This window comes from Rhinichthys klamathensis, unplaced genomic scaffold (assembly GCF_029890125.1).
Source record: "Rhinichthys klamathensis goyatoka isolate OS25496 unplaced genomic scaffold, OSU_Roscu_1.1 h1tg000221l_1, whole genome shotgun sequence".
NCBI classification, from domain to species: domain Eukaryota; kingdom Metazoa; phylum Chordata; class Actinopteri; order Cypriniformes; family Leuciscidae; genus Rhinichthys; species Rhinichthys klamathensis.
The window spans coordinates 2,287,640-2,314,485 of NW_026606745.1; the positions used below are offsets into that span (position 1 = coordinate 2,287,640).

Below are 26,846 nucleotides of genomic sequence, written 5' to 3' on the forward strand. Positions count from 1 at the left end.
CGCCAAACATTTTTTTCTTGTTCAAGAAGTCGTTTTACTCGGATATATTGCAACTTCCATTTCATGCCGAATTTACATTGCACATTACCTCTGTCTTTTGTAGCAAGCACACAATGGCAAGGTCAGTTGTAGACAAATTACAGTGTCAGTCTAACTGAAATCAAACTATTAAAATGTACAGTATATTACTTATTGATGTTGAAGTGCATGGTTACCAACCATGACACAATGCCCTTCCCCAAGGCCAGAATAGGTTGTATGGGGCCCTTACTCTAACCCTAAAAGTTGCCTGTATCATAAGCCACAATTCAGGCCTCGGCCTGCGGCTGGTGGCCCCAACCACCCCCTTTCTCCCAAACCTTAAGCATTCAGTCACAGGCTGTTAATAACAACCTCAGTTGTGAAAAGAAATTGGAGTCACATGATGAATGTGCCTTGACCGAAACATTTCATAACAACGCATGCGATGCCTCAACTCACATCATAACCACGAGCTAGCACTTGTCTTTGGAGCCAGTGACAGAGACAGATTAAGAAAATCTGTGCTGAGCCTGGTGTGTGGCCAAACCAGAGGAGGGTCAAATCGAAGCCCTAAAAAAACCACAGTGTGAGATATTAATCAACGAGAGCCATGTTTCCTCCCAGCTAAAATGAACAGCAGGTTCCCTTTCCCTCGCCATGGGCTCTTTTAATGCGGGGACCGGCCGGGGCCCAAACATCCTGACGGAGAGAGGCTTTACTCTTATCAGGCAGGAAACACTGCTTCTCCGCCACATCCTCTTTACAAGAAACACGACTCAACCGTTCCCAAAAAACGCAGGAAGACCAAGCCAGACTCCAGGATTTGTCAAACGCCCGCCACCGCCTCCCTATTTCCCCCACTTCAGATTCCTTTTATCAAAAAAGAGGAGGAATTTGAAAAGAGAGTGAGAGAGACAGAAGGAGCAAAAAAAAAAAAAAACACTGAACGTGTAAAACAGTTGACGGGGACGAGGTGTATTTATTTATTTCGCAGAGATTATGAAAGTCTGCATCAGCAAGATAGGACGGGCAGCAGAGGGGGGCGAAGGTAGGGTAGGAGGGGAGTTCCAGCGTTCTGCTTAAGACACGCACCCAGAATAAGGGAAACAAAAGGCCCGTGGAGATGGAGGCGGAGAGAAAAACAGCAGAGCCTGTTTTACACTAATCCTCTGATGCGCGGAGGAGTGAAACTGAGTGCATAATGGGTGTTGCTGATAGCCAACTGCGAACGTAGGGTGGATACCGCCAGTGGTTATGGCGACGGCCCGCCACGCACAACACCGAGAAATTACAGGTCAGCTTCTTGAAAGGACCTCAAACGGTCCCAAAAAAAGGCATGGAAAAAAGCTCCAAAAATACTGAAAACATAAATGTTGAGCTATCAATAAAATATTTCTAAAAAAAAAAACTGTGGATAAATATCCTTGAACAGTTATTAGTATTCTGTAACTTTCCATAAATCAGTTTCTATACTCACTAATGATAAGTAATAATTATAAATGCAACTTTCTGAAAGAAATATAAAAGCTTTTTATACACTGTCATACTATCACTATCGTAATAATGAAACTGAAAAAGAGGCAAATAATAATGGTTACACTGAAAAAACTGTAATAAGCAGTTTACTTACTACTATCAGAGACCCCCCCCCCCCCTTTTGAAAATCTTGATCTACCTGTAATTACAAAAGCAAGAGTCTTTTCTCCTGTATTTATATTGTGTTTTTATTTAGTGGCATCTAATTCAGATGGGACCTCAGAACATTCACTTAATTTATCACAAAATGATGAGCATCTGCAACATTTTTTCTCAAGTCCAGACCTACAGACGGAATCACTGTGTTGTACTTATATGGGCAAACACAATGCAATTCATCAAAAGACCTCATCATCAAGAATGGTGTTCAACAAACATCAATAATGACCTACGTTAATCCGCTTGTTATTGACATCTGTGTGGACATCAAATGAGAATGCTAAATGTATAAACTCAAAATTTTATTTGAATTAAATTAATAGGGCAAACCTAAATCGGCATACAATAGTATTCATTATTATTATTATTATTCTTTGAACTGTTTATGAGTATACATATAATTTTTTTTTTTAAATGAATGTAAAGGGGAGGGGGGGGGAAGGCAAAATTTCCTTCACAATAATGTCTTATGAAGGAAGAGACCAGCCTCACTTAAATAATTCTTGAGGTAAAACATTTGAGGTTTAAAAAAACAACACAACTGAATATATCCTGACTGAAAAAAACAATACAATAAGCTTTAATGCAAAGCAATTCGATATATAAATAAGCTTCATCGCATATGTACATGCTTTTGTGGCAAGATATGAGAGCATTTCTATGTTTGTCCAATTTTTTTTTTTTTTTACTTCCGTTCTCCTTTTGGAAACAAAGATGGGAATGAACTTCAGTTTTTTTTTTTTTATCTATGCATCCCTGAGGTGTCCTTTGACTTCCTGTAGCTTCTCTTTTCCGCTCCCTCCACAGCCCCCCTTTCACCTGCCAGTCATATTGCTGACCCACGTCGAGCCCACAGTCTCTGTCTGTGTCAATTGTCCCTGTTTTGGCGTTTATGAAATGCTGTAGTTGTTATAGTAGGCTGCCGTGGCATCGGCCAGTACGGAGATGAGACTGGTTTCCGTAGCGCTGCTCGAGCAAACGGAAGCCGGCGTTACCTGGATGTGTCCCGTGACTGTCATCCCACCCTGCTCAGGGTGATAACTGGTGGAATTTAGGTACTGGTCGAACTCATCTCGGTCGACCTCACCCAGCAATTCAGCCTGGCTCAGCTGGTCCAGACCCTCCAGGTGCCCCTGTTCTGGAGGGGGTGAAAGCTGGCCGAGGTGCCCCTGGTGCCCGTGATGGATCTGAACCTGTGGGAACGAAGGGCTGTAATAGGACAGTGGATGTGCTGGGATAAAGGTCGCCCCACTTCCCGGGTGGGACATCTGGATGTGACCACAGTGCAGAGGTGCCTGCTGGGAGTAATCGGGATGGTAAGGGGGTGGACTGCTCATGTGCGCCGGCGTGGGACGCCTGTCGTCTGGGCAAGAGGCGGAAGACGAGCAGGAGCTGGTGGAGACTGAGCTGGAGGACGAGTAGTAGGACTGGTGTTCATGATCCACGGCGTCCAGAGGCGACATCTCAGGTGGCGTGGGCAAGCCGTACGGGTACGTATCGAAGCTGCTGTTGGAACTGGCGGGATCTCTGAAGACCCTGACGCCGGGTAGAGCTGCGCTTGGAGAACCGAAGCCGCCACTCACACCGCTCTCGTCGTCTTTATCCAGGGGGTGACAGCAGCGAGGATCCGGGAGGGAGTTTTCCGGGCCGAGTGTGGTCAGGAGGAAGCCGGGGTCCACGCGCTTACAAATGCGCTTCAGCTGCTTCTTCCTACGGGGACGGTACTTATAATTGGGGTAGTCCTGCATGTGCTGAACCCTCAGACGCTCCGCTTCCTCCACGTACGGTCTCTTCTGCGGTGGAGTTAAAGCTTTCCATGACTTTCCTGTTGGAGAAAGAAACAGACACATTAGACTTAATAATGTTTTTTTAAAGGATCCATTTGGAGTTTTTGAGATTACAAACTAATAGCTTGACAATCACATTAGCACCAACACAACATAATTACATGGCCACATTTAGTTTGTCTGCTTATATTCTACAGGAGACAAAGCTAGTTTAATGTCTTCATAAGCATTTTTTAATATTTCAAAAGAAATAATGGAAATAATCATCAACTATAATTGTTTATAATGTCAGTTACAAAAAAAAATTCAATTTGCACCACGGTATTTAAAACTTTTTAACGGTACATTATCTGTTGCTTGGCATTAATTTGATAATGTTTAAATTCCAATATTGGCAGTAATAATACTGAGTTATTTTAGCTTTTAAAAATACTTGAAAGTGTTTTAAAAACCAGAGCAGGTAGAGAAACAATGTGTAGTAGTAAAAAAACAGAAATGACTCACACATGCAAATTATAGTTCCAAAACCTCTTATTAATTAATTAACCAATGAAGTTTTTCATTTTTGTTTTATTTCTGATGCAAACCTGAAGATCAGACTGATTTCAAATGAATGAATTTAAAATTATTTGTATGTTATTTATATATTTAATTATTATATATTATTATTACCATTACTGAAATGGTTTAAGTATTGACATATCATTTTTTACATTTTATATAGGCCTTCTCTCTCTCTCTATATATTTTTTTTATTTATTTTTTATTTTAACAAACAAATTATTTTTTACAGATTTATAAAGGCCTAGTAGGCTATTTATGTTTGGGGAAAAAAAGTCTCCCACTCTTGTGAAATGATAAATGTGCCCTTGATCTAAATTCAATTAAATACAATCTAAAAATGTGCCGCATCTCACCGTGACTGCTTTATTTATTTCGGTTTTGTTTCAGTTTATTTTCAATTCAGGTTCGTTTCGGACAGATTCACGCTCTCTGTGTGCTTTCCGCTACCAAAAAGTATTTTAACTTATGTCTACAATTAGTTTACAATTATTAGCTACAATTAGAAGGGATTAAACATCCCACTTTCTGTAATCAATGCATAAAACAACTGTGTAACAGAGAGTGATGTCTCACAATGAAGTCTCGCAAAACTTGCCAATGACAATTTCCTTTAATAATAATAATAAAAATGAGATTTTGATATTAATAGTAATTATTAGACAAATAATAATGATAATGTCTTACCCAGCATCTTGCTGAGCTCGGCGTTGTGGAGGTCTGGGTTCTGCACTGCGAGTCTCTTGCGCTCGTCTTTGGCCCACACCATGAAGGCGTTCATGGGTCTCCTGATGCGCGGCTCCGACACCTTGTCCGCGGGAGCTCTGTGAGAGGTGTGTCCGTCAGGTACGTCCGCGTTTCCCGCAGAGCACTCAAAGCTCTCCGGCCAGGACGAATACGCGCTTATCAAAGCAGCCATGTGCGCTCTCAAAACTTCACCTTCCCCTTTAATTCAAACTTTGTTTCTCTGGCGCGAATGTGACCTGGAGATTTTCTTTCCGTTTTGAATCTAAATCAAAGTAAAGGCGCAGTGAGAGATGACTTTGACTGAGCAGCTGGTGGTTGAAGAGCACTGTGAGAGAGATCGACTCCCTCTTCTGAAGCTGTGATTCACTGTTTCCTCCGGCATTGGGAAGCGCTTTATATGTGAGGAGCAGCTTCCAGCACAGGCCCACGGGAGGATCTCAGCTCCTCCTTGACTGCAACCTGAGACCAACGACGGTGAGAAAAAACGAAGTGACAAAAATATTTCAACAGCTTTACTACTAAATCACGTCATAAGCTGTTGGTTGGGTTTGTTTTCATGACACGTTATTTTGATGGTAGTGATGGATAAGGCTGTTGCCCGTTTTCAGTCAATGTAGGCTAGTAGACACTTCATAACATTTACATAACAGACAAATAAGATAATATAATTGTTAAGATGTATAAAAATAATATTATGCTGTATTTGTATTTGTTTTCCCAGTTGTGTTATGTTCGTGAGACAGACAGACAGGCATACCCATGTCATGTGACCTCATCAGTGACTGCGCCTGTTTTGTTTAGAGCGACTGGATGTTGTGAAAGAGTACAATGTATTTCTTGTGTTATCTGTGTGCTCTGCTAACAGGTTATTAATGGGCCCAGTGAGAGTGTTACGGAATATGTCATCAGAGCTGAGACGGCAAATCACTGCTTTGAGAAATGCAGGTTGCGAATCTGAGTGACGGCTATTTAAAGTTTTTTAAAGCTATTTAAAACTAACACTAATAAAGTTTTTTTTTTTTTCTGGTTTATCTTACAAGATAAGGGCCCTGTTTGGTTGGATAAAGCCTACTACACGTTATTCGATGGTTCTTAAGTTCAACAAATCACAATTTTTCCGGTTCTTTGGAGATTAAAAAAGTTCCTGTCGCATTAGGTTCTTCAGATCAAGGTATTGGTTTCTAGATTCTTCAAAGCACCAGTAGGCCTACATCAATATAGGCCTGGATAAATATAGAACGTTTTGGTTCCATTTGAAACATTTATGTGTAGGACTTAATTAGTCATAATTGTGTGCTGTTTCACTTAATTTTAAGGTGTCATTGCTACAGTGTAATTATTAAGTACTGAGTAATATTAATTAACAACACTTACTATATGGGTTAAGGTAGGATTAGAGTTTGGTTGTGGGTTAGTTGCATGTAATTATGCATAATTTACTGTTATTACTAGGTAAAGTACCTACATGTATGTAACACGGACACTGTCAAATAAAGTGTTATCAAATTCTCATTAGGACGATTCCTTAATTTTTCAATGTCAAAACGAAAATTCGCCCATCCAGCTGAAGTTGTTATAAAATGTTGATGTAGGAAGCTATTTAACAAATAAGTTATTTAACCAATAAGGCACAAGAGGCCATGCTATATTGTGAATGGTCACGGCTAAATGCTGTTATTAGGCACAACCTGCATTAAAAATAGCACTCAGAGGCCAGGACCGGGATTATCCATTTTATGAATTTTGATTTAAAATTTGGAAGCCTGCAATAAATGATGATGCCAGGCTCGAGAGAGTGTGAGTAGGGTTATTTGGCATTTGGATATAAAATTTGAATAATTAACAATAAATGCATGTTGGGGTTGGCTGGCACTGATTTTTTTTTTTAAAGACACATTTTGTTGAGAATGTTTTCAAATCAAAGTTATCTTAACGTTTGTTCCACTAGAGATATTAAGCAAATAAAAAGTGTGGTAACCAACACTGGTTTCCTCTTTGCTACAAAGGACTGTTTATAAAATTATGTCATCCATTTTTTAAAGATAGCAACGAATTGGCGTGTCATGCATACGCCATTTCATGAGATCAGTCTGATATATACATAATACAGTAATATAACGTTAAGTCAAAGGCGTTGATAAACACGCTGAAAAGCGATTATGCGTGTTGATAGCACGCCAAAAATGGAAATACGAATTGGCGTGTCATGCATACGCCATTTCATGAGATCAGTCTGCAATGGTGGTGTTTAAATGTTGATTTAAAGATATATTTAGTTGGGAGATTTTGATGGGGCCGTCTGCATACATCCTTGAAGACATTTCTTCAGAAATCATGATGTGTTTTACAGCTAGTCTCATTATTCTTTCTGCTGGAGGAAACTTGTTATTTAACAGTGTCACAAGCTTGACAACAGTTTTCCACGCACATCATCTCACTCATCAAAACCGGTCGTTGTGCTCAATGATTTACACCTCAGATAGTTCAGATCCTGATACTTCTAGCTTGAGGGCTGGTGGGTAGATTGAACCCCTATTGTCAAGATCGTCAAGATCAGACGGTCGGGATCCTGTTGACAGGTAGTTCATGAAAGCTGCCGGAAAGACAGGAAGAGTTCAGAATAGACCAATGCTCTACTTAAGAGAATCTGAACGGAGAAACCGATCCCATGTTTGTTTGACTTCAATGAATGTTAGAAGTATCATTTTGTGACTGACCTTTGAATTTGCTCCAGTGTTTGAGAGCTCATGGTAGGTTCCAGTGCAGTGGACAAGCAGAGGATGAACACCATTAAATTGTGGGACTCATTCCTTGCAGGAACAGGAAGAGGAGTTTGATGCCCCAGATTGCAAAAAAAACATTACAACAGAATCAGAATATGACACTACACTTCCTGCTCTCCTTGTCCTGCACGTTTGGGTGTGAGGTGCAAACTATTTGTGTCGATCACTAAACATCTTTACGGTTCTGGATTTTGAGGCATTATTTCCTGTTTCGTTTGATGAGCGTTCGGGGAAATGCAGACGTGTCTGCTTTGTGTCGAGTGTATCTGTCTATGATGAGTGCAGGGTTTAGACCATTATATTGGACCCTGATGTAGCTCCGCCCCTTTTCATCATTATTGTGTTCAGTCTTCTGGTTTGTATTTCCACAGCATGAAGGAAAGATCTTATGGATAAGATGTTTCAGAGGCTAAACTGTAATGCCCCCTTAATCTAAAAAAACTGTCCATAAATTTAGTAAAATTACCATATTTTCAAAGGGCCATGTAAAAATTTGGGGTCGGAAGGATTAATTTGTTTTAGCATCTCACTGAGGCTGCTCACCAAGGCTGTTTACTTGATCAAAAATACAGTAAAATTCTGAAATATTGATCCAATTTAAAACAAGTCTTTTTTTTTATATATATTTGGAAAAGTAATTTGTTCCTGTGATGGCAGTCATTAAGCCTTCAGTTACATGATCCTTCTTTGTAAATTTTGGCCATAAAATATTAAATGAAGCAGTTTTTTTTTTCTAAATGTTAATCATGGGGTAAAGTGTGTCAGTCAATCAGCTAACAGTGCTGGTAGTAACTGATTACATGTAATCTGGATTACATAATCAGATTCCAAAAATGTATTACATTTTAAAATGCTGATAATCAAATTAGTAACTTTTTTATGGATTACATTATTGCATTTTTCACACAATGGCAGTAAACTATAATTTATTGATTTCCCCTAATTCTTCTATCCACACTCACATTTTTTTCTTTCTAAAAAATCTGATTGTGTGTCATGCTGTTTAGCTTTGAATATATTCACAGAATGGCCATGTAAATAAATTTGTGATGCTTCTAAATTTTGGGACAAACGCACCTTTAAAATATGTGATGAATAATTATGCAAGTTTCTTGATATATAGCTGTGAAACACTGTCTTCATCATATACAGTGACTTCGATAATTATTGATCTTGACAAAATTCTGGACAAAAATATTTCAAACAAACCTTTAAATGTGTAATATCACTGCCATTTTAATATGTATTATTGTTTGTTCATGTAATGCAGGGATTCACTAACTTTTTTTGTCAGACAAACCCCTTTGACCTAAAATATTTACTTGGAGACCCCTGAGGTTTTAAGTACATTTTTCAATAATTTAAAAGGACATTTGATGTTGAATAATGGTTACATTGACATGCAGGTAAATAAATAAAATATTAATATTTTTATTGTTTTATTTTTTAAAATATTTTATTCATTTTAATTCTACATTTGTTATGATTGACTTGATCATTAGCTTTTCATCGACTCTCAATCCCCTCTGCAGTTCTTTCATTAACCCCAGTTTGGGGAAACCCTGGCACAATGTAATGCTTAATGCATTTCATGTTGTTGAACACAAAGAATGGAAAAACAAATTCTTTCCACTTTAAAAAAAAAGAAAAATCAATATCAATATGGTACACAATAATCCCATTCAAATCAATACGATAAACGAGTTAGGTCAAACGGTATCTAAAAGTAATCAAAAATGAGTCAGAATACATTAGGCCTATACCTAAAATGAGAAATCTTTTCCGTTACTAACTACCATTTTCGTCACGGACTAAATTTACAAAATAAAAACCTTTTCCTGATTAAATTTATTAACGCGTTTAATGTTTTGCAAAATATTAATGTTACAAACATTTTCATTCAGTTAACTGAGATATTTTCAACAATTATTGCTGTTACCTCTTAAATTAAATCAGGATCAAATACAATATTAGCACCCATGGAACAAGATTTAATTTCGCCTCCCCCCTCCCTTATAAATTTAACATGACACAGCTTACCCCTATTGTGGGACAAGTTGTGTCACTGGACCACTTTATTTTAATGTGTATTAATATATATTTAAAAGCATTACATTTATCCTTTGCTAGAAGGCAAAATAAGCAAAATGTGATGATACTCCTATTCCAATTTAAGGATTTAATCGGCCCTTTCTATGGTTTTTTTTTTTTTTTTTTTAAAGAAACAACTAAAACAATGTCCATCTTATCCCTCTCCTGTTGACGAGCACCTCAAAAGATTCTGGACGTGGACCGTGGGAATAGGTAGGATGTAGCTCTATTATTTCATCATCATAAACGGCTATGGCGATGCTTTCAGATTTACCTCAGAAGCAGATGCCATTTATAGCAGCAGTCAAGACATGTAAACAAACTAAGCCATTGCTGTTCGGCAGATTCTACAATTATTGTTCGGAGTAACATAAGCTGTCTGTTTCCTTTTCCCTCTTTTTGCTCCATACGCCCACTCAGACTCCAAACAAGATTATCTTGAAGGGGTTTCTACTATTCTCTCAAAACGGCGTATTCTTGAAAATGTTACTTTTTGCTCGTGTCTTTAATTCATTCTTGACAGATGCCCACACAGGTGAACAAACATCGCACGAAAACGTCAGTTCCATGGGATTTGATTAATCTGGTAAAACAGGACATCCTTTGGTATGGCAGATTTCATTCCAGAGTATCAATATTGACCGTGTGACAAGGTCATAAGGATTTTAAACAAAAGCATCGTATTTGTTGCCAGTTACTCCGCACCATCTCAAGACTTCAGTCATGTATACTTAACATACATTGGATAAGCTCAACACAACCCAACATTATCATTATGAAAAGACCTCAAAACCACACATTAGCGTGACAAAGAAAAGCAGGGTCGTACAATTAATCATGCGCTTCAAAAAAAAGAAAGACGTGTTTGTTTAGCGTCATCATTAAGGATACGTGCATAATAGGTGAGATTAAAATTAAGTCCCATGATCCATGTCCCAAAACTGTCTATTTGTATAAATCATAATGACAGTAAACATTGCTGACATGTTGGGCTGGTCAAGTTATTCCAGAGAAGACAAAGGTAGAATTCTGGCAAAATGGTAGATTCGAATCAAGACAATTATAAAATAATAATAAAAACAAAATGATTAAGAACAATTGAACTTGAATAGGAATGACTTTAGTCACTAAAACAGTAAATCAATCTACAGCCATCATCTTATGCAAATGTTTTAAAGGGGGTAAATGGAGGGAACAGACAGATACCTTAAAGTACAAGCAATATTCACAGAGCTGGTTTGTCAACATGCATAGGTTATGCATGTGAAAAAATGATTTTTCAAGTGTGATGGAGCTCGATGTGACTGTCACCACCTGTTTAGTCAAATTTAAACAGTTTAGTCATTTAAATAAATGTTCATTAACTTGTTCATTCATCACTTGAACATTAAAATGTTCATTATACTGAAAGAGAAATGATTAACCATACTTACAAGAAAAAGTATTAAAAACTTAAAGGGATAGTTGATGAATGCAGATCAAATAAATATATTTTTGATGAAAATCTGAGAGCTTTCTGTCCCTCCATTGACACAACAACTTTGAAGTTTCAAAGTTCATAAAACTTAATGAATTGAAGGGTTTAGTCCAAATTTTCTGAAGACTCGATCCCTTTATATGATGAACAGACTGAATTTTCTTCACATATAAACATTCATCAACTCACTCGTCAGTTGTGGTTACAGGAAGCTAAAGCATGTTCGCTTGACATGTGAGAACCAATGAGGTTCATTCTCATGTTACGCAGCACATTTGAGCTTCCCCATTTTTCTTTCCATATAGACCAATTTCCAGCCGACGTCACAGTTACGTCACAGTGCTAGCTGGTGGCAGAACAAAGGGAAAACTTGAGGCGGTGAATACAAACCAGCACAGATTCGGCTACAAAATAAGGATCTTAAATTATTCTTATTATTATTAAATGTCATCTTGTTGTGTTGTTGGGTGCAAGAATCAATGAAACATTAATATGCTTTATTTGCAATGTTTTATTTCTAGAAAATATTCACCTCATTAAAATTGCACCGTAATGTCACTCTTTACATTGTCGTCTTCATGGCGCTGGCTAGGCAGAACTGCAGAACGTCTTGCACATCACCATTCAGCACATAGTTATAGGCATCTAAAGATTTATATGCCCTCCGTTTCTCTATCAGGTTGGTGTAGATGTCAGGCCACTCAACCGGAGGTAGCGTTAACGTTAATCCTGTCAGATCCTCAATGAGTGTACGGGTCAGCCAATCTGGTTCCGTCCGTTAAAATTAACTTTTGCAAATAACAATCGCGGTCCTGGACAGTGAGTGACCTTGCACATTAAGATAAAATCGGATTTTCTCCAGCCATTGTTAAAAACAAGCTAACAAAACTTGCAGACTTTACGTTAGTGAAGCGGCCAGAGGGATCGTTCTGCCACCACCTAAGCTCCGCCCACATAAAAACGTCACCATGTTTACCAACTGAAAATTGGTCTATAACAGATACACTCACCTAAAGGATTATTAGGAACACCTGTACAATTTCTCATTAATGCAATTATCTAATCAACCAATCACGTTGCTTCAATGCATTTAGGGGTGTGGTCCTGGTCAAGACAATCTCCTGAACTCCAAACTGAATGTCAGAATGGGAAAGAAAGGTGATTTAAGCAATTTTGAGCGTGGCATGGTTGTTGGTGCCAGAAGGGCCCGTCTGAGTATTTCACAATCTGCTCAGTTACTGGGATTTTCACACACAACCATTTCTAGGGTTTACAAAGAATGGTGTGAAAAGGGAAAAACATCCAGTATGCGGCAGTCCTGTGGGCGAAAATGCCTTGTTGATGCTAGAGGTCAGAGGAGAATGGGCCGACTGATTCAAGCTGATAGAAGAGCAACTTTGACTGAAATAACCACTCGTTACAACCGAAGTATGCAGCAAAGCATTTGTGAAGCCACAACACGCACAACCTTGAGGCGGATGGGCTACAACAGCAGAAGACCCCACCGGGTACCACTCATCTCCACTACAAATAGGAAAAAGAGGCTACAATTTGCAAGAGCTCACCAAAATTGAACAGTTGAAGACTGGAAAAATGTTGCCTGGTCTGATGAGTCTCGATTTCTGTTGAGACATTCAGATGGTAGAGTCAGAATTTGGCGTAAACAGAATGAAGAACATGGATCCATCATGCCTTGTTACCACTGTGCAGGCTGGTGGTGGTGGTGTAATGGTGTGGGGGATGTTTTCCTGGCACACTTTAGGCCCCTTAGTGCCAATTGGGCATCGTTTAAATGCCACGGCCTGAGCATTGTTTCTGACCATGTCCATCCCTTTATGGCCACCATGTACCCATCCTCTGATGGCTACTTCCAGCAGGATAATGCACCATGTCACAAAGCTCGAATCATTTCAAATTGGTTTCTTGAACATGACAATGAGTTCACTGTACTAAAATGGCCCCCACAGTCACCAGATCTCAACCCAATAGAGCATCTTTGGGATGTGGTGGAACGGGAGCTTCGTGCCCTGGATGTGCATCCCACAAATCTCCATCAACTGCAAGATGCTGTCCTATCAATATGGGCCAACATTTCTAAAGAATGCTTTCAGCACCTTGTTGAATCAATGCCACGTAAAATTAAGGCAGTTCTGAAGGCGAAAGGGGGTCAAACACAGTATTAGTATGGTGTTCCTAATAATCCTTTAGGGGAGTGTATATATATAGTATAAATACTACGGCCTACACCTATCGCACATTTTGGTCTTGTAGAAAGCATAATGCTACTTTCTGGAAAGCTAACAACAAAAAAATCTCTTACATATAAATAAACACAACTTCACTTTTAGTTGACTCATGTTTTTAATGTTTTTTTTTTATTTAGTTTAAGTATGGAGATACAAACCAATTATGAATTTAAATTCATGGGCTTCATTGCCATCCATTTTGGTGATCTCAATATTAAAATCATGATATCAAAAAGCCAATAGTTTCAAGAGCAGTCGGTTGTACAAAATCAGTTTTTCTGTTTTTTCTTGTTCTTTTTGGGCATTACTTTTTCAATCACTCCCTCCTCTTCATCCTGTTCTCTCCTTTTCTTTTTATCTGAAACTTTAAAGTCCGTATTCTCAATTTCTACCGTTTTATGTTCATCTGTATGAACCTCTAGAATGGTTTTTTTCTTCCCTGTTTTGGGTGTCTCTTCTTCAGTGGATCCATCCGTTACTGTAGGGGCGCTGCACACTTCAGCCCCATCCTCCTCCCTCTCCTCTCGTTTCCTCTTGTTCTTATTCTTTTTCTTTTTCTTTGTCCCTGAGGTCAGAGCATCTTCCTCTACCTTTTCCACTGTGCCATCTCTGTCCTTTTTTTTTTTTTTTTTTTTGGACTGTTCCATATCACAGGTGTTTGGGGAATCCTCCATGGAGGCAGATGTAGCCAGTGGAGACTGTGTGTTGCTGCTGATGGCTGGGTCACAAGTTCCCTGAGCCTTCTTGATCTTGGCCATCCGCTGGGCAAAGTACTCTTGCATGGTCAGTGTGCTGGTCACTGTATTTAGTTGCTCCTCTGGGTTTGGATTATGTACTGTGTCACTGTCCTCTTCTCGCTCTTCCTGAGAGTCAGGTCCACTGCTTCCCTGAATGAAAGAAATGGACAAATATGAGAGCAATAAGATATGTTATGACGTGATTTTTTTTACATTTATTGTTTGATATAAATTGTATAATATGTATTTAAAATTATTAATACGTTATACAAAAAAATAACAAATTATTATAATTTTCTATTATGTGATTGTTTTATTTTAATGAAAAATTACTATTAAATTATTAATGTGTATGAAAATACATACATACATATATATATATATATATATATATATATATATATATATATATATATATATATATAATAGTGTGTGTAAATATATAACACACACTATTATTACTTTAAATAATTATATTTATATTAAGTGATAACATGGTATTTATTTTTATAATAAAAACAAAAACTGTACAATACATTATACAATTTATTTGCCATTTTATTGTAATGAAAAAATGACTTAATGCCTAATAAGATATATACACACATATATATGTGTGTGTGTGTGTGTGTGTGTGTGTGTGTGTGTGTGTGTGTGTGTGTGTGTGTGTGTGTGTGTGTGTGTGTGTGTGTGTGTGTGTGTGTATTGTATATATATATATATATATATATATATATATATATATATTATTAGGCATTAATAATAAACGAGATGCGAGATTGGGTTCACGAGAACGAGTGAGAAATCCTCAATGACAAAATTCATGATTAGAAAAATAATCTGCAGGTGCATTTTAAAATGTTTTACCTAATCATCTTGTAATGAATGTCATTTCCGTTCTACTTTGAGAATTAATTATGAAATGCATTGAAAGACAACAATAAACAAGCACTGTAAAAGATTTTGCCACAAACTGGCTTCTCTCCAGTACGATTTCACACGAGTCTCTTCAGACCTTACTGTACATTAATTATGAGCTTCCAGAACTTCTAATTGAGGCTGTGTGTGACCTCCTAATTTAGCTCCTTTCCACAAATCGTAATAAATACAGTATAAAAAACAAGAATAACAGTTTTTTTCTTAGTCTTAAAGGGTTAGTTCACCCAAAAATGAAAATTAAGTAATTAATTACTCACCCCCATGCTGTACCAACCCCGTAAGACCTTCGTTCATCTTCGGAACACAAATGAAGATATTTTTGATTAAATCTGAGAGGTGGATCACTGCTACATAGGCTGCCTAAGGGAATGACACTTGACGGCCCAGAAAGTCATTAAAGAACATGTTTAAATATTCCATGTGCCTACAGTGGCTCAACTATAAGTTTATCAAGCGACGAGAATACTTTTTTCATTACTTCCTTGTAGGGGTGGAACGGTACACAGAAGTCACGGTTCGGTATGATTTCGGTACAATGGAGGGAAAAGCAAAACAAAAATGCAGAAGGCATTGTATTTTTTAAATAAGTTTTATTAATAAAGGCATAGAACCAGTTTATTTGTAGTGCACTGACAATAGTTTTATATAATTAGTTTATTAATTAAATTAATAAAAAGACCTTGCGATATGTTTGGTAATTGTACCTGAATTAATTTAAAATTAATTTGCTATATTTCAGATCAATATATTTGTTTTCCTTAATTTTAATTAACATTATTAATTAACAATGTAACATTATTCTCATCTGAATTATAAATAATTGATTTCTGTATAAAATAATACTACCATTAAAAACACATTCGATTTTCTTTTTTAATCAATGTAGAATGTTTAAGATTAGTGCTCCGAGGACAAGAAATGAAAACCAATGCAATATGATGAATGTCCAAAAGATGGGACCCACAGACTGTTTTGAAATGGAGTTGGATAAATGTTTTTCTTTTAAAACAGTGTGTGTGTGTGTGTGTGATTTTGGTTGAGTGACAGTTGTAGGTTACAGTTTGACAAGAGTTTACAGTGTGACAAAAGCACAATGTTGTGTTTTATTCTCTCACACACACACACACAGTTCGATCGCGCCCCTCTCTCTCTCGCACACACACACACACACTGCAATCTTGACATCGCAGCCTTCATTATGTGGTCACACCAAACGCGAATAGAGCGTCAAATTCGCATCTAGTTCGACGCTAGTCCAAAGCGAATAGGACGCGCGTATAAAGCCAACGTTTGAAGTGAACGCGCGTTCAGAGCTAAGCCGATGGTTCAGATTATGTGTCCCTAAAGAACCCGCGTATCTAACAGTAGTTCCGCATTACATTAATTAATTTGCATGCGAGTTTTATTTATTTTTATACCGTGTATTCTCCGTGTAAATTCATGCACCGAACCGTGACGCCCGTACCGTTTCGGTTCGATACGAATACATGTACCGTTCCACCCCTACTTCCTTGTGGGCCTTGAGACGAGAGTTGAAGAGATTTCCAGAACGCATGCGCGAGAACTGGAAGAGGACTTCTTCTACTACTTCTTGTTCAGTTCTCGCGCATGCGTCGTGGAAATCTCTTCAACTCTCGTCTCAGGCCCACAAGGAAGTAGTGGAATATTCGAATAAAGTCGTTATTTATGTGGGGTTTTTTCGCACAAAAAGTATTCTCGTCGCTTGATAAACTTATAGTTGAGCCACTGTAGGCACATGGAATATTTAAACATTTTCTTTAATGACTTTCTGGGCCGTCAAGTATCATTCCCTTAGGCAGCCTATGTATCCACCTCTCAGATTTAATCAAAAATATCTTCATTTGTGTTCCGAAGATGAACGAAGGTCTTACGGGGTACAGCATGGGGGTGAGTAATTAATGACTTAATTTTCATTTTTGGGTGAACTAACCCTTTAAGTGCAAACAATAAGTGCAACCATAATCAAAGTACTCTCTCCATATTCAAAGTGCAAACAGAGACCAGAGTTAAGAGGTGGGTACAACTACGCAGCCAAGCCTAAGATAGGTTTGATATTGGGAGAAAGAACACTGTATGTAGCCTATTTTTGCGCACATCAGGGTTCTCACTTTATACTTTCACTTTCGAACTCACGTTCGCACGTACTCCGTGTTTAGGGAGCATCGGTACATTTATCAGACGCTTACCCCTTATTAACACTGCACACATCTGCGGCGCATTACGGCTCCGACACAGCTACCTGAGCTGATCGTGCTTGTGACCAGCCAGGCCGCGGTTTCAGAAGCGGCTCTGCGCACTAGGCTCTGTTGCGCAACGAATCCTCTGCCATGGTCTTGTCATTCATCTCACCTTACTCTGGTCATGTGATCAGTGAACTCTGATTCTATGCTTATTTCACCCTCCCTCACACCCAGTCATGGCGATATCGACAAGAAATCTCGTCACTTTTTAATGTTGCGAGATCCCGTTGCACGCGAGTCATTACATTATGTAATAATAACAGAACTATTCCAAAGATCAGACAAAGAACGCAATGCGCAAGTGGAACAAACTGATGAAACGATTGGATCAAGCAGTGAGGTGGTGGCTTGTCAGTCAGGAAGGAACAGGACAACCCCTCAATTAATTTAAAGCAACATGATGTACACACCCATGTACGTGTCTCATTAACTGTTGTCAATCAAATTCCTGTCATGCTGAGACTTGCCCCAAGTATCTCATGACATCACAGAACTGCGTCTGAAGTATCTGCTTAGAGACATTTTCAAAACACTCTTAGCTTCATTTTTAAAGAAAAAAATTCAAATGTCTAAAGAGAAATACATTTCCTCTCAATCTATCAAGAATTCGATTCTGTTCATTTCTTCATATATCACATGTTGTATAATATTCACCAGCACGTCTATAAAGAGGAAACAGTTAAAAAGAAGGCTTATCTTCAAGTCACTGTGCAAATGGCTGGATTAAACAACTCATTCTTGAAAAACTTGTCTGATGAGTGAGTCAGTGCTCGCATTGGCCAAACTAAGAAAGTTATTATAAGCATAAAGAGAGAGAACGAATTTTCTGGCATAACACAGCTAAATCATAAAAGGCAAACGATAGCAAGACATAGTGACTATGTTGAAAGACCACAGAGGAATATTTTAGATTAAACTGTTGTCCTCCAATACTTTATCACGGTGACTCTCTCACCCATTCGTCTTCGTTTTGCTAATGGCCTCCTCAATGCATAATGATTTGCAGTGAAGAATACCCGCTCTGAAGCCTAAGCTAAACCACGCCGGTGCTCTACATTACGCCAGAGACGGTGGTAAAAACGGCATTTTTTTAAAAAGATATATGGAGGGACCGGATAGATAAAAAAAAAGATAAAAAAAGTGTTTGCATAGCAAAGAAACAACAAAATACATATGGACTACCTACAATTCTTAAGAGGTTTAAAGTATTCTATATACAAATAGTGAAAAATGGCTAAACTTAACATTACAATAATAAGAATAATTGTTACTATGATATTGTAATATGTATTTTTAAAAGACACAATGTAACAGAAGTAATGCAACCCTCTACAGACACACTGAAGCTAGAGTCGCCATTGGCTAGTAATTATTTTATTTTACTCGTTCATGCATTCCATGTAAAACGCAAATTAAAAATTAAATATAAATAAAAATATAACTTTCAAACATTATTAAAGAGAAGTAAAAAGTCTAATAAAATAAGAACAAATGAAGAAACTACAAGCAATCACAAAAATAAACAACAGAAATGAGTACAGTGCTTTTCAGGTAGATCTAACAGTAATTAGATAACAGATTAGGTAGAAAAAATTGACAAGTAAACAAATGTAAATAACACTGCGTAGTCTTCACTGTATAAATAAAAAAGAGATTAATCCTTATTAAATTTACAAAAGTTATTCAGTCAAGAGCAGTGAGTGATTTTTTGCAGTTAGTCTTTTGTTGTTTGATTAACATTAAAAACAAGGACATCAACAGGAATATAAGGCTGCTGTCACTTTAAGACAATGCACGGATCCAATATACTGATACTGTTGCACATTCGTTGTCTTTCTCGACTGGTTACGTTTGCTTAAGACATAACCGACTAGGTTTACTAGAATACTAGCCAAGACAAGCATGTTTAAAGATCGCTCCCTTATCTAAAACATCCATTTTAGGGGCCTAATTTATAAACATGTGCATGTGTCAACATGAACAAGATAGTTTTGGAAATGGTTTTAATATTAATGATTTAAAAAATATCTGTATGCACAAATTTTCAGAAACGCATCTCGCAGTTAATCTTAAATTCAAGCGTCAACCTACAGAATGCCCACAAATATCCCTTTATGGTTCAAAATAAATACAGCACTCATAATTGGGCAAGGAAATTATTATTACTATTTTAATGAAATCATGTGATTAATTTTAGAGTTATAAAGCAGTTAAAATGTTGCTTATTTGCACACAATTATATTAATGCATTTTGTGATTGCCTATTTATCTTTACTTTTTCGTAAAAAACGTTGAATAGAGACAACAAGTTTGTACACATGCTGTTCAGCTGGCGTACACAAACATTTTCACATCAGTTTCTGCCTTCTAAAGCCTGATTTGTGCTTCTCTTTTTGATGTAGGATAAACGAGTCCCCAGGTCTTGAAGTCTCTGCTGATGAGTTCATTTAGATGTACAGTAATCAACAAGTAGATCAAAAAAGTTCATCAAAGTTGTCCTAAGACAAGAACGGGTATTGTTCAAAATCCATGTATAACTTCGATGAAAGGTTTTGATCCAGTTCAAATGTTGACTACTGTATTTTAATGGAGAGACATGAAAAATGTGCCGAGTTGCAGGTCGACTGGGACCAGGGTTGGGAACCAATGTTCTAGATCAGAGATGAGCAACTTCAGTCCAGGAGGGCCACTGTCCTGAAGAGTTTAGCTCCAACCCTAATCAAACACACCCGAACAAGGTAATCAACGTTTTAAGGATTACTAGAAAGGTTTTCATCAGGGTTGGAGCTAAACTCTGCAGGACCAAGTTACCCATCCCCGTGGTCATCGTGACTACAAGTCGCAGCCATAAGCCCCTCAAAAGTTGGAAGTCACCGAGAGGGAGACTGGAGACTCATTAAAACAGTCTCACTTTTCCCTCCCCAAAAAATAAAATCTATATTTCTGGTTTAAGGGGACCAAAACTGGTCATCAGAGGAGATGTGGCTGACAGCATGTAGCAGGGACTTAGAGAAACGACTGGGGGGCATTTTGGAGCGAACTGTGAAATTACTCTCCCGAGAGAAAAAACGAGGGAGAAGGAGAGAGAGAGATGGAGCGAGTGGGGAAATCCTCTTCATCGGAGAGTGTGTGTGGTGCGACGTCTCACCGCCTGGGGACCTCCATTAGGCTTATCTCTCTAATGTGCCGAGAGAAGTGCTGCTGGTAGCATTCCCTCAACAGTGCTGAGCACGGATTGGGTTATACCACACACATGCAAGCACATACGTGCACACAAACAAACAAGCAAGCCAGCAGGAAGGCTGACATGGAGATAATGCAAGTCCAGGTTTCATGACTCTGCTTGGACGTCCTAATGAGGGTGTAAACAACAAAAATGGCCCCCGTATGTTCTTATACACACTTCTGGCTTCTTCTGCCTCCACATTCCCCTCGTTCTTTCTCTCCTCCTGGCAGATGGGAGGCCCCAGGAAGAGGATGCGTTCCCCGAACTGTGTGCAGCGTTCAGATAAGGGCCCTGCAGCAGGAGCTACGGGTTCTTTCCTGCTCCGGCTGGAGGGGTGGGTGGGGGCGGCGCGGCAGTGGGGCTGGACTTGGAAGGGGGCGTCGGGACATTCAAAAGGCTGCGACGAGGAAACCGAAGAACAAGACATCGCCACTGACGCCAACACATTGCAGCAGACGGTCCAAAGCAGCCAGGGACAGTGAAAAAAACGGTGTCAAAATGCCTCCGGAATGCGTTTCACAAACCCCCCAAAAAAGAAAACCCAAATCGTGACACAGTCTTGAATTTGCTGCTGAAAACTGCAACTAATTTGTCCCACTCTGTGCTATGTCAGAGAGTCCCTAATTTATAATACAGAAGTAATATTCCTCCCTGCATAGACACGGCACTCTGACTACGCTAGTTTAGCACTGCAAATGCTGCGTCAGCAATGAGAACTTCTAGTGTCCAGGGAGTAAAGACTGCAATATGGTACAATGATACTGTGCTATATATATATATATATATATATAAGTTTGATTATTTCTAGTACAGATATTTTGTAATTCTTTTACAATAATCCCAGCTAAGGATGTTAAACCAATTAAACAATACATGAAGTTATACATAAATACAGTGGACATGCAGTACAAACAGTGTATAGGCAAGTTTACAATTTGTCAGTATTTGTTAATGTGCTATCGTTATAAAAATGATAAAATAAACAAACAATATTAAAAAGGGGGAAAAAATTATTAAAATGACAATTTTTTGCAAACTTTCTTGCAAACCAGACTTAAAATTGTCAGATATTTGCAATTATAATCCCCGTTTTTCTTATTTAGACACTTTAATGTTTCCATGGTGACGCGTCATTGCTTGTCACGTGACACAGCGCAACCACAACACAGCGCTGAATGAATGATGATCTGCTTTTATGTCATTTTCCCTTTTTTATTAAAAATATTCACAAATGTATTAGCTATAGCATGAAACACTGATATCCCGATTGTCAAATATGTGCAAGTGGATGGGTTTTGTTGTTTAAACATCTTTATAACGATCGCGTTAGTTGAGCTGAATGCGCGATGGGCGGCGCCATTTTAGTTTGTTTTACAGTTCAGAGAATGGGATCTGTTGGATTTACAACACGTCATTTCCTCCACTTCACGAAATACATGAAAGTAAGTGGACGGTGAACTGGGAGAGAATAGGGTCAAATGTAAAGCTACTTACTTACACAATGTGTATCTGATATGAATAAAACATGTCGTCTTACTATAATGGAAAGGATTATTATTGCCGCTTCCATAGACATCAGTGTGTATTTTACAAACTCAAAATCATTGTTTTGCTAGTACGTATGTGTATTTAAATGTCTGAAACCTAAAATAACCATTATGTGGTTGAAAACACTCAATAGTTGTGATATATGACAGGACTGAGTGCGTCCGTCTCTGGCTCGTTTGAATTTAGCAGTTGATCACGTGATGCACTGACCGCTCTAATCACAACGCTCCAGGGACCAGCCAAGACTGATCACACGCGTGAAAGGGTTAACTGTAGAAAACATCATTAGATTTAAGCATGGTAAAAAGCTGGAGTTGAATGGTCAATCAATCTTCATTCAGGGGATTTCTTTCCCCCCAAAAGACATCAACACTGTTTTTTTCTCTTCTTATCCCCCCAATCTTTGAGGATGGAAGCATTTGAGGATAATTTACTCCTTTGAGGGCTCCAAGTTAAACTATATTCTAAACAAAATGGATCGCAGGCCATTACGCTCGCAGGCCGATGGATAATATTGAGACGATATTGGGAAGAGGGCTGATTGTGCGAGCGTGTTCTCATTGTCCTGCCACTATTATAAATTTGGTGGTGGCCTGGGCTTATGGATCGGGACCCAGATTACCCAGCTGTCCCTCCCTGATGAGGGGAAAGGACCCGCCGCGCCATCCTTCATACCATTCACGTAGGCGGACAGAAAAACAGGTGGCACCCACGCAATACAGTGCTTTGCATGGTTTAATGAGCATTTTAACATGTATCATGATAATATACATTATGTGAATAATGTAACGAAGTACAACAAAGCGAATAGTTCAATTACAAGCCATCCTTTGATTCATGTTTCTTAAGTACTTGAAATGTTTGGCATAATGCTCTTCTTTATCAAGGCAGAACTATATACAAAACTTAAAAACTTGCTATTACAGAAATACAGGTCGATGGATACAAACAAGCACATTGCTGATGCTGCTAATAATAATAAAATAATTGTACTAATATTGATATTATAAAACCAGATACACCAAAGGCATTCTTTTAGGTTGCATATGCATGTTCATTTGGTATAATAATAAATGCAATTGATATTGTCATTATTATTATTATTAATATAACTACACATACACAAAATGCATTATTTTAGGTTGCATGTTGTGCTACATTGTTATAATAATAAATATATAATAATTAATATTACAAATAATTACTTATTGATACAATTTAAAACGTACAATCAGGCAACAAAAAAATTTAAGAATTATTAAATAATAATAATAATAATAATAATAAACCAGATATACACCAAATACATTTTTAGGTTGCATGGTGCATGTTAAATTGGTATATTATTATTAATAACAGCAACAATTATTATTATTAATATAATAATATTGTAAATGATTATATAATTATGAATATAATTAAAATTTACAACAGGCATCATAATAAAAAAAATTCAAAACCCTGAAACGGAATGAATAAAATAAGGTAAATGACGGTGTAAGTGATGAAGAGGCATTTGAATAACAAAGACGTAGACCTAATGCAAACAGTAAGCCAGCGTGAAGCAGACCTCTCCACCAACCCTAGACTTCATTACTTATCATCAGTAACAAATGGCGACGACACACTGCATAGGGCATCATCACTAAACTCTGCTTGCTTTACAATGTAAAGTGCTTGCCTTTCCGTGCCCTCCAAGGAGCTGATGTGTCAACCCCAAGATGGAGGACACACCATTTATTCTCTGCCCTGCGGTGATTTATTAGATTAAACTGGCGGTGATTAAATGCAAGCCGAGACCCATGAAAACAGCAGTGGTGGTGGCTCTCAGGAGCGTCGGGTGGTTAGCTTCCTCTGTTCATACTGTAATCACCATGCCAGGGCAGCCATGCATGGGCCAACAATGACTGCTGAAGTTGGACACTTCAGTTACCCTTTTTAGTTAATGCTGTTTTTATTTTCACACTAATTTGTACGTCCGTGGGTTGGCATGGGCGTAAAGCCAGTTGCCGGAGGGTATGTTGCAAGCAGTCTGTTTCTTCATTATTCTGTAGCCCTGTCAACAGCGTAAGGGAGGCTGCGCTTTTGTTTGAGGCAATTAGATGTTATCTGAGAACATATTAGGGCTCTCCTGCTTCCAAACAAACATGCCTTTGAACACCGGCGTCGGTTACCGCATTAGTTGAGAAGTTAAACATGCTGGACCACATGGTTGCAACGTGCCAGTTTGCACTGCTGTCTGGTCCTGACTGAGCATAAATCTTCTAGTCATAATATTCAGTCCTATTGTGGGCTTGTGCAATTTATTGTGCAATAACGTGAAAAAGCTTCAGTTTTCAGGTTTAAAGCTTTTTTTTTTCTTTTTTTTCTCGCATTTTGCTACTTTGAGGAAAGACAGGACAGAAAATTATAGGAATCTCTTTTGAACTTTGTTCATCAAAGCATGAAAAATAATTCAGTTTCCACAAATATTAGGCAGCACATGTTATATGTTCTAATCAATATGTTTTTCATATTGATAAGAAATGTTTCTTGAGCAGAAAATCAGCATGTTAGAATGATTTCTGAAGAATCACGTGACACTGAAGACTTGGCTTTGATCAAAAGGATAAATTACATTTTAAAATATATAAAAATAAATAGTTATTTTAAATTGTATTATTTCACAATATTGCTGTTTTTACTGTACTTTCTGATCAAATAAATGCAGCCTTGGAGAATGAGACACTCTTTCAAACCCATTTAAAAATATTACCAACCCCAAACTTTTATAAATTCTAATATATATATAAATTGTACTTGAATATTTATGAAGTAATGATTTGAGTTTTTCAAAAAAATATGTATAAACTATTATTATTGTTGTTATTGCTGATGTTTATTATTATTATTAATTGGTTTTGCATAACTTTTTTCAGCAAATATGACATCGGTGTACAAATATTTTACGGATGTCATATTTGCTGAAAAAAGTTATGCAAAACCAATTAATAACAATAATAATAAACATCAGCAATAACAACAATAATAATAGTTTATACATATTTTTTTGAAAAACTCAAATCATTACTTCATTTAATTTTAAATATTCAAGTACAATTTATATATTAGAATTTATAAAAGTTTGGGGTTGGTAATATTTTTAAATGGGTTTGAAAGAGTGTCTCATTCTCCAAGGCTGCATTTATAATAGCTTCATGATACACAAATGATAATTTGGAAATTATACGATATTGGTGAGAGCTTTGGAGAGGTCACTACTGACTATAAAGACTAAATATTAGCTTCAGTAGTGACCTCTCCAAAGCTCTCACCAATATCGTATAATTTCCAAAATATCATACAAGTTATCATTTGTGTAATCATATATTAAATGTGGATAAAACTCAGCGGTTTTGTTATGGGAGCCTGCTCCATCAGCCTGCTGGCATTTTTGGATCTCAACTTTTGCATCCTCAGCAGCATTTCAGTATTCAACTCCGCCCACCAGCCGACTCCCATGCGGCCAATGACATCGCTGCCTCTCGCCCCTTCACCACATCTGCCAAATGGTGCAGCCTCTTCTCCTCATTTGGTGAGGTGGCGGCATCGGGGGAACGGGCGAGTCAACCGGCTGGCGATCCTTCATGAGGACGGGCGTGGGCTGATTCAGAACAGCTACAGGTACCACCCTCTAGTCTGAGGGCTTTGTGTTAGAGCTGCCGTGGGAGTGGGAGAGGCCACAGGGGGTCACGCCAACCCCTGGAAACACAGAGCGAGGAGATGCCTGACCGGAACCATAGAGACAACCACAGACGCGAACCATCTTGCTGCTTACTTAAAGGAAATCCCAGTTCATTACAGTCAACATTTAAAAAAGAATAAAAAGAAAATGTTTGTGTACTTATGTATGTAGTATATTTACATTTATGTAGGAAGACTGTAGTAAAAAGGTAATATTTGCTTAAAGTTATGCATACCCAATTCCTAACAACAATAAATAATAATAATAATAAACAAACAAAAGCAACAATAATAATAATAATTGTTGGGAAGATATTTTAAATGTTTTTTAATTGTGAAATGATTTAAAATAATTTTCTATTTTAATATATTTAAAATATTATTTATTCCTGTGATGGCAAAGCTGATTTTTCATAATTGTGTGGAAACTGCTACATTTATTTCAAGATTCTTTGATGAATAGAAAGTTCAAAATAGCAGCATTCATTTGAACTGGAAATAGTTTGAAAACATCATAAATGTCTTTACTGCCTCCTCTGATCAATTAAAATTTTCTTTAAAAAAAAATTAAATCTTACTGAGCACAAACTTTTCAACGGTAGTATATACATATTCTAAAATTTGTTTGATTTTAAGCAAAGGACTTGCAGCAACAGGTAGCAATGCATCTCTTTTAGGCTAAATTAAATAGCACAGGCACAAATAATAGTTTTTTTTTTAAAAAGATAATTTAAAATCACAAGAAATATCAATTTTTTTCAAATTGAAAGTCTATTGTTTGCAGCGTCAAACTGAAAAATCTGGGGCACAATAATATTGAAACTAAAACTTCAATGTGGACAATTATGCTGAATAGACTATTTATTGAGCAATTTAAAGGGCGCAGACCAAATCAGACGATTGTCTGAAATGCATTCCACACACACACACACACACACACACACACACACAGATGGAGTTTCACACGAAATATATAAGTGTAGGCCTTAGCGATCCACCATTGA

At 37.7% G+C, this 26,846-nt stretch overlaps 2 protein-coding genes across 3 annotated transcripts in view; both read right to left on the reverse strand.

The window, feature by feature from the left end:
- Positions 1-2,605: 2,605 nt before the first annotated feature.
- Positions 2,606-7,353, reverse strand: sox7 (SRY-box transcription factor 7). Of its 2 annotated transcripts, XM_056264496.1 has the most exons (3): positions 7,286-7,353; positions 4,752-5,270; positions 2,606-3,541 (listed from the first exon to the last, which is right to left on the reverse strand). In XM_056264496.1, exons 2-3 carry the CDS (start codon positions 4,981-4,983, stop codon positions 2,607-2,609), a joined length of 1,167 nt encoding a protein of 388 aa, XP_056120471.1. In that variant the 5' UTR covers positions 4,984-5,270; positions 7,286-7,353; the 3' UTR covers position 2,606. The 2 variants fall into 2 exon arrangements, with proteins under 2 accessions (XP_056120471.1, XP_056120472.1); XM_056264497.1 differs by lacking the exon at positions 7,286-7,353 and having other exon boundaries at positions 4,752-5,287.
- A 6,151-nt stretch (positions 7,354-13,504) lies between these two features.
- Positions 13,505-26,846, reverse strand: part of pinx1 (PIN2 (TERF1) interacting telomerase inhibitor 1) — a 33,495-nt gene continuing 20,153 nt past the window's right edge. The window contains exon 7 of the mRNA XM_056264499.1: positions 13,505-14,295. Within this exon, the coding sequence (XP_056120474.1) occupies positions 13,678-14,295 (618 nt within the window). The 3' untranslated portion in view covers positions 13,505-13,677. The remainder of the gene's footprint in view (positions 14,296-26,846) is intronic.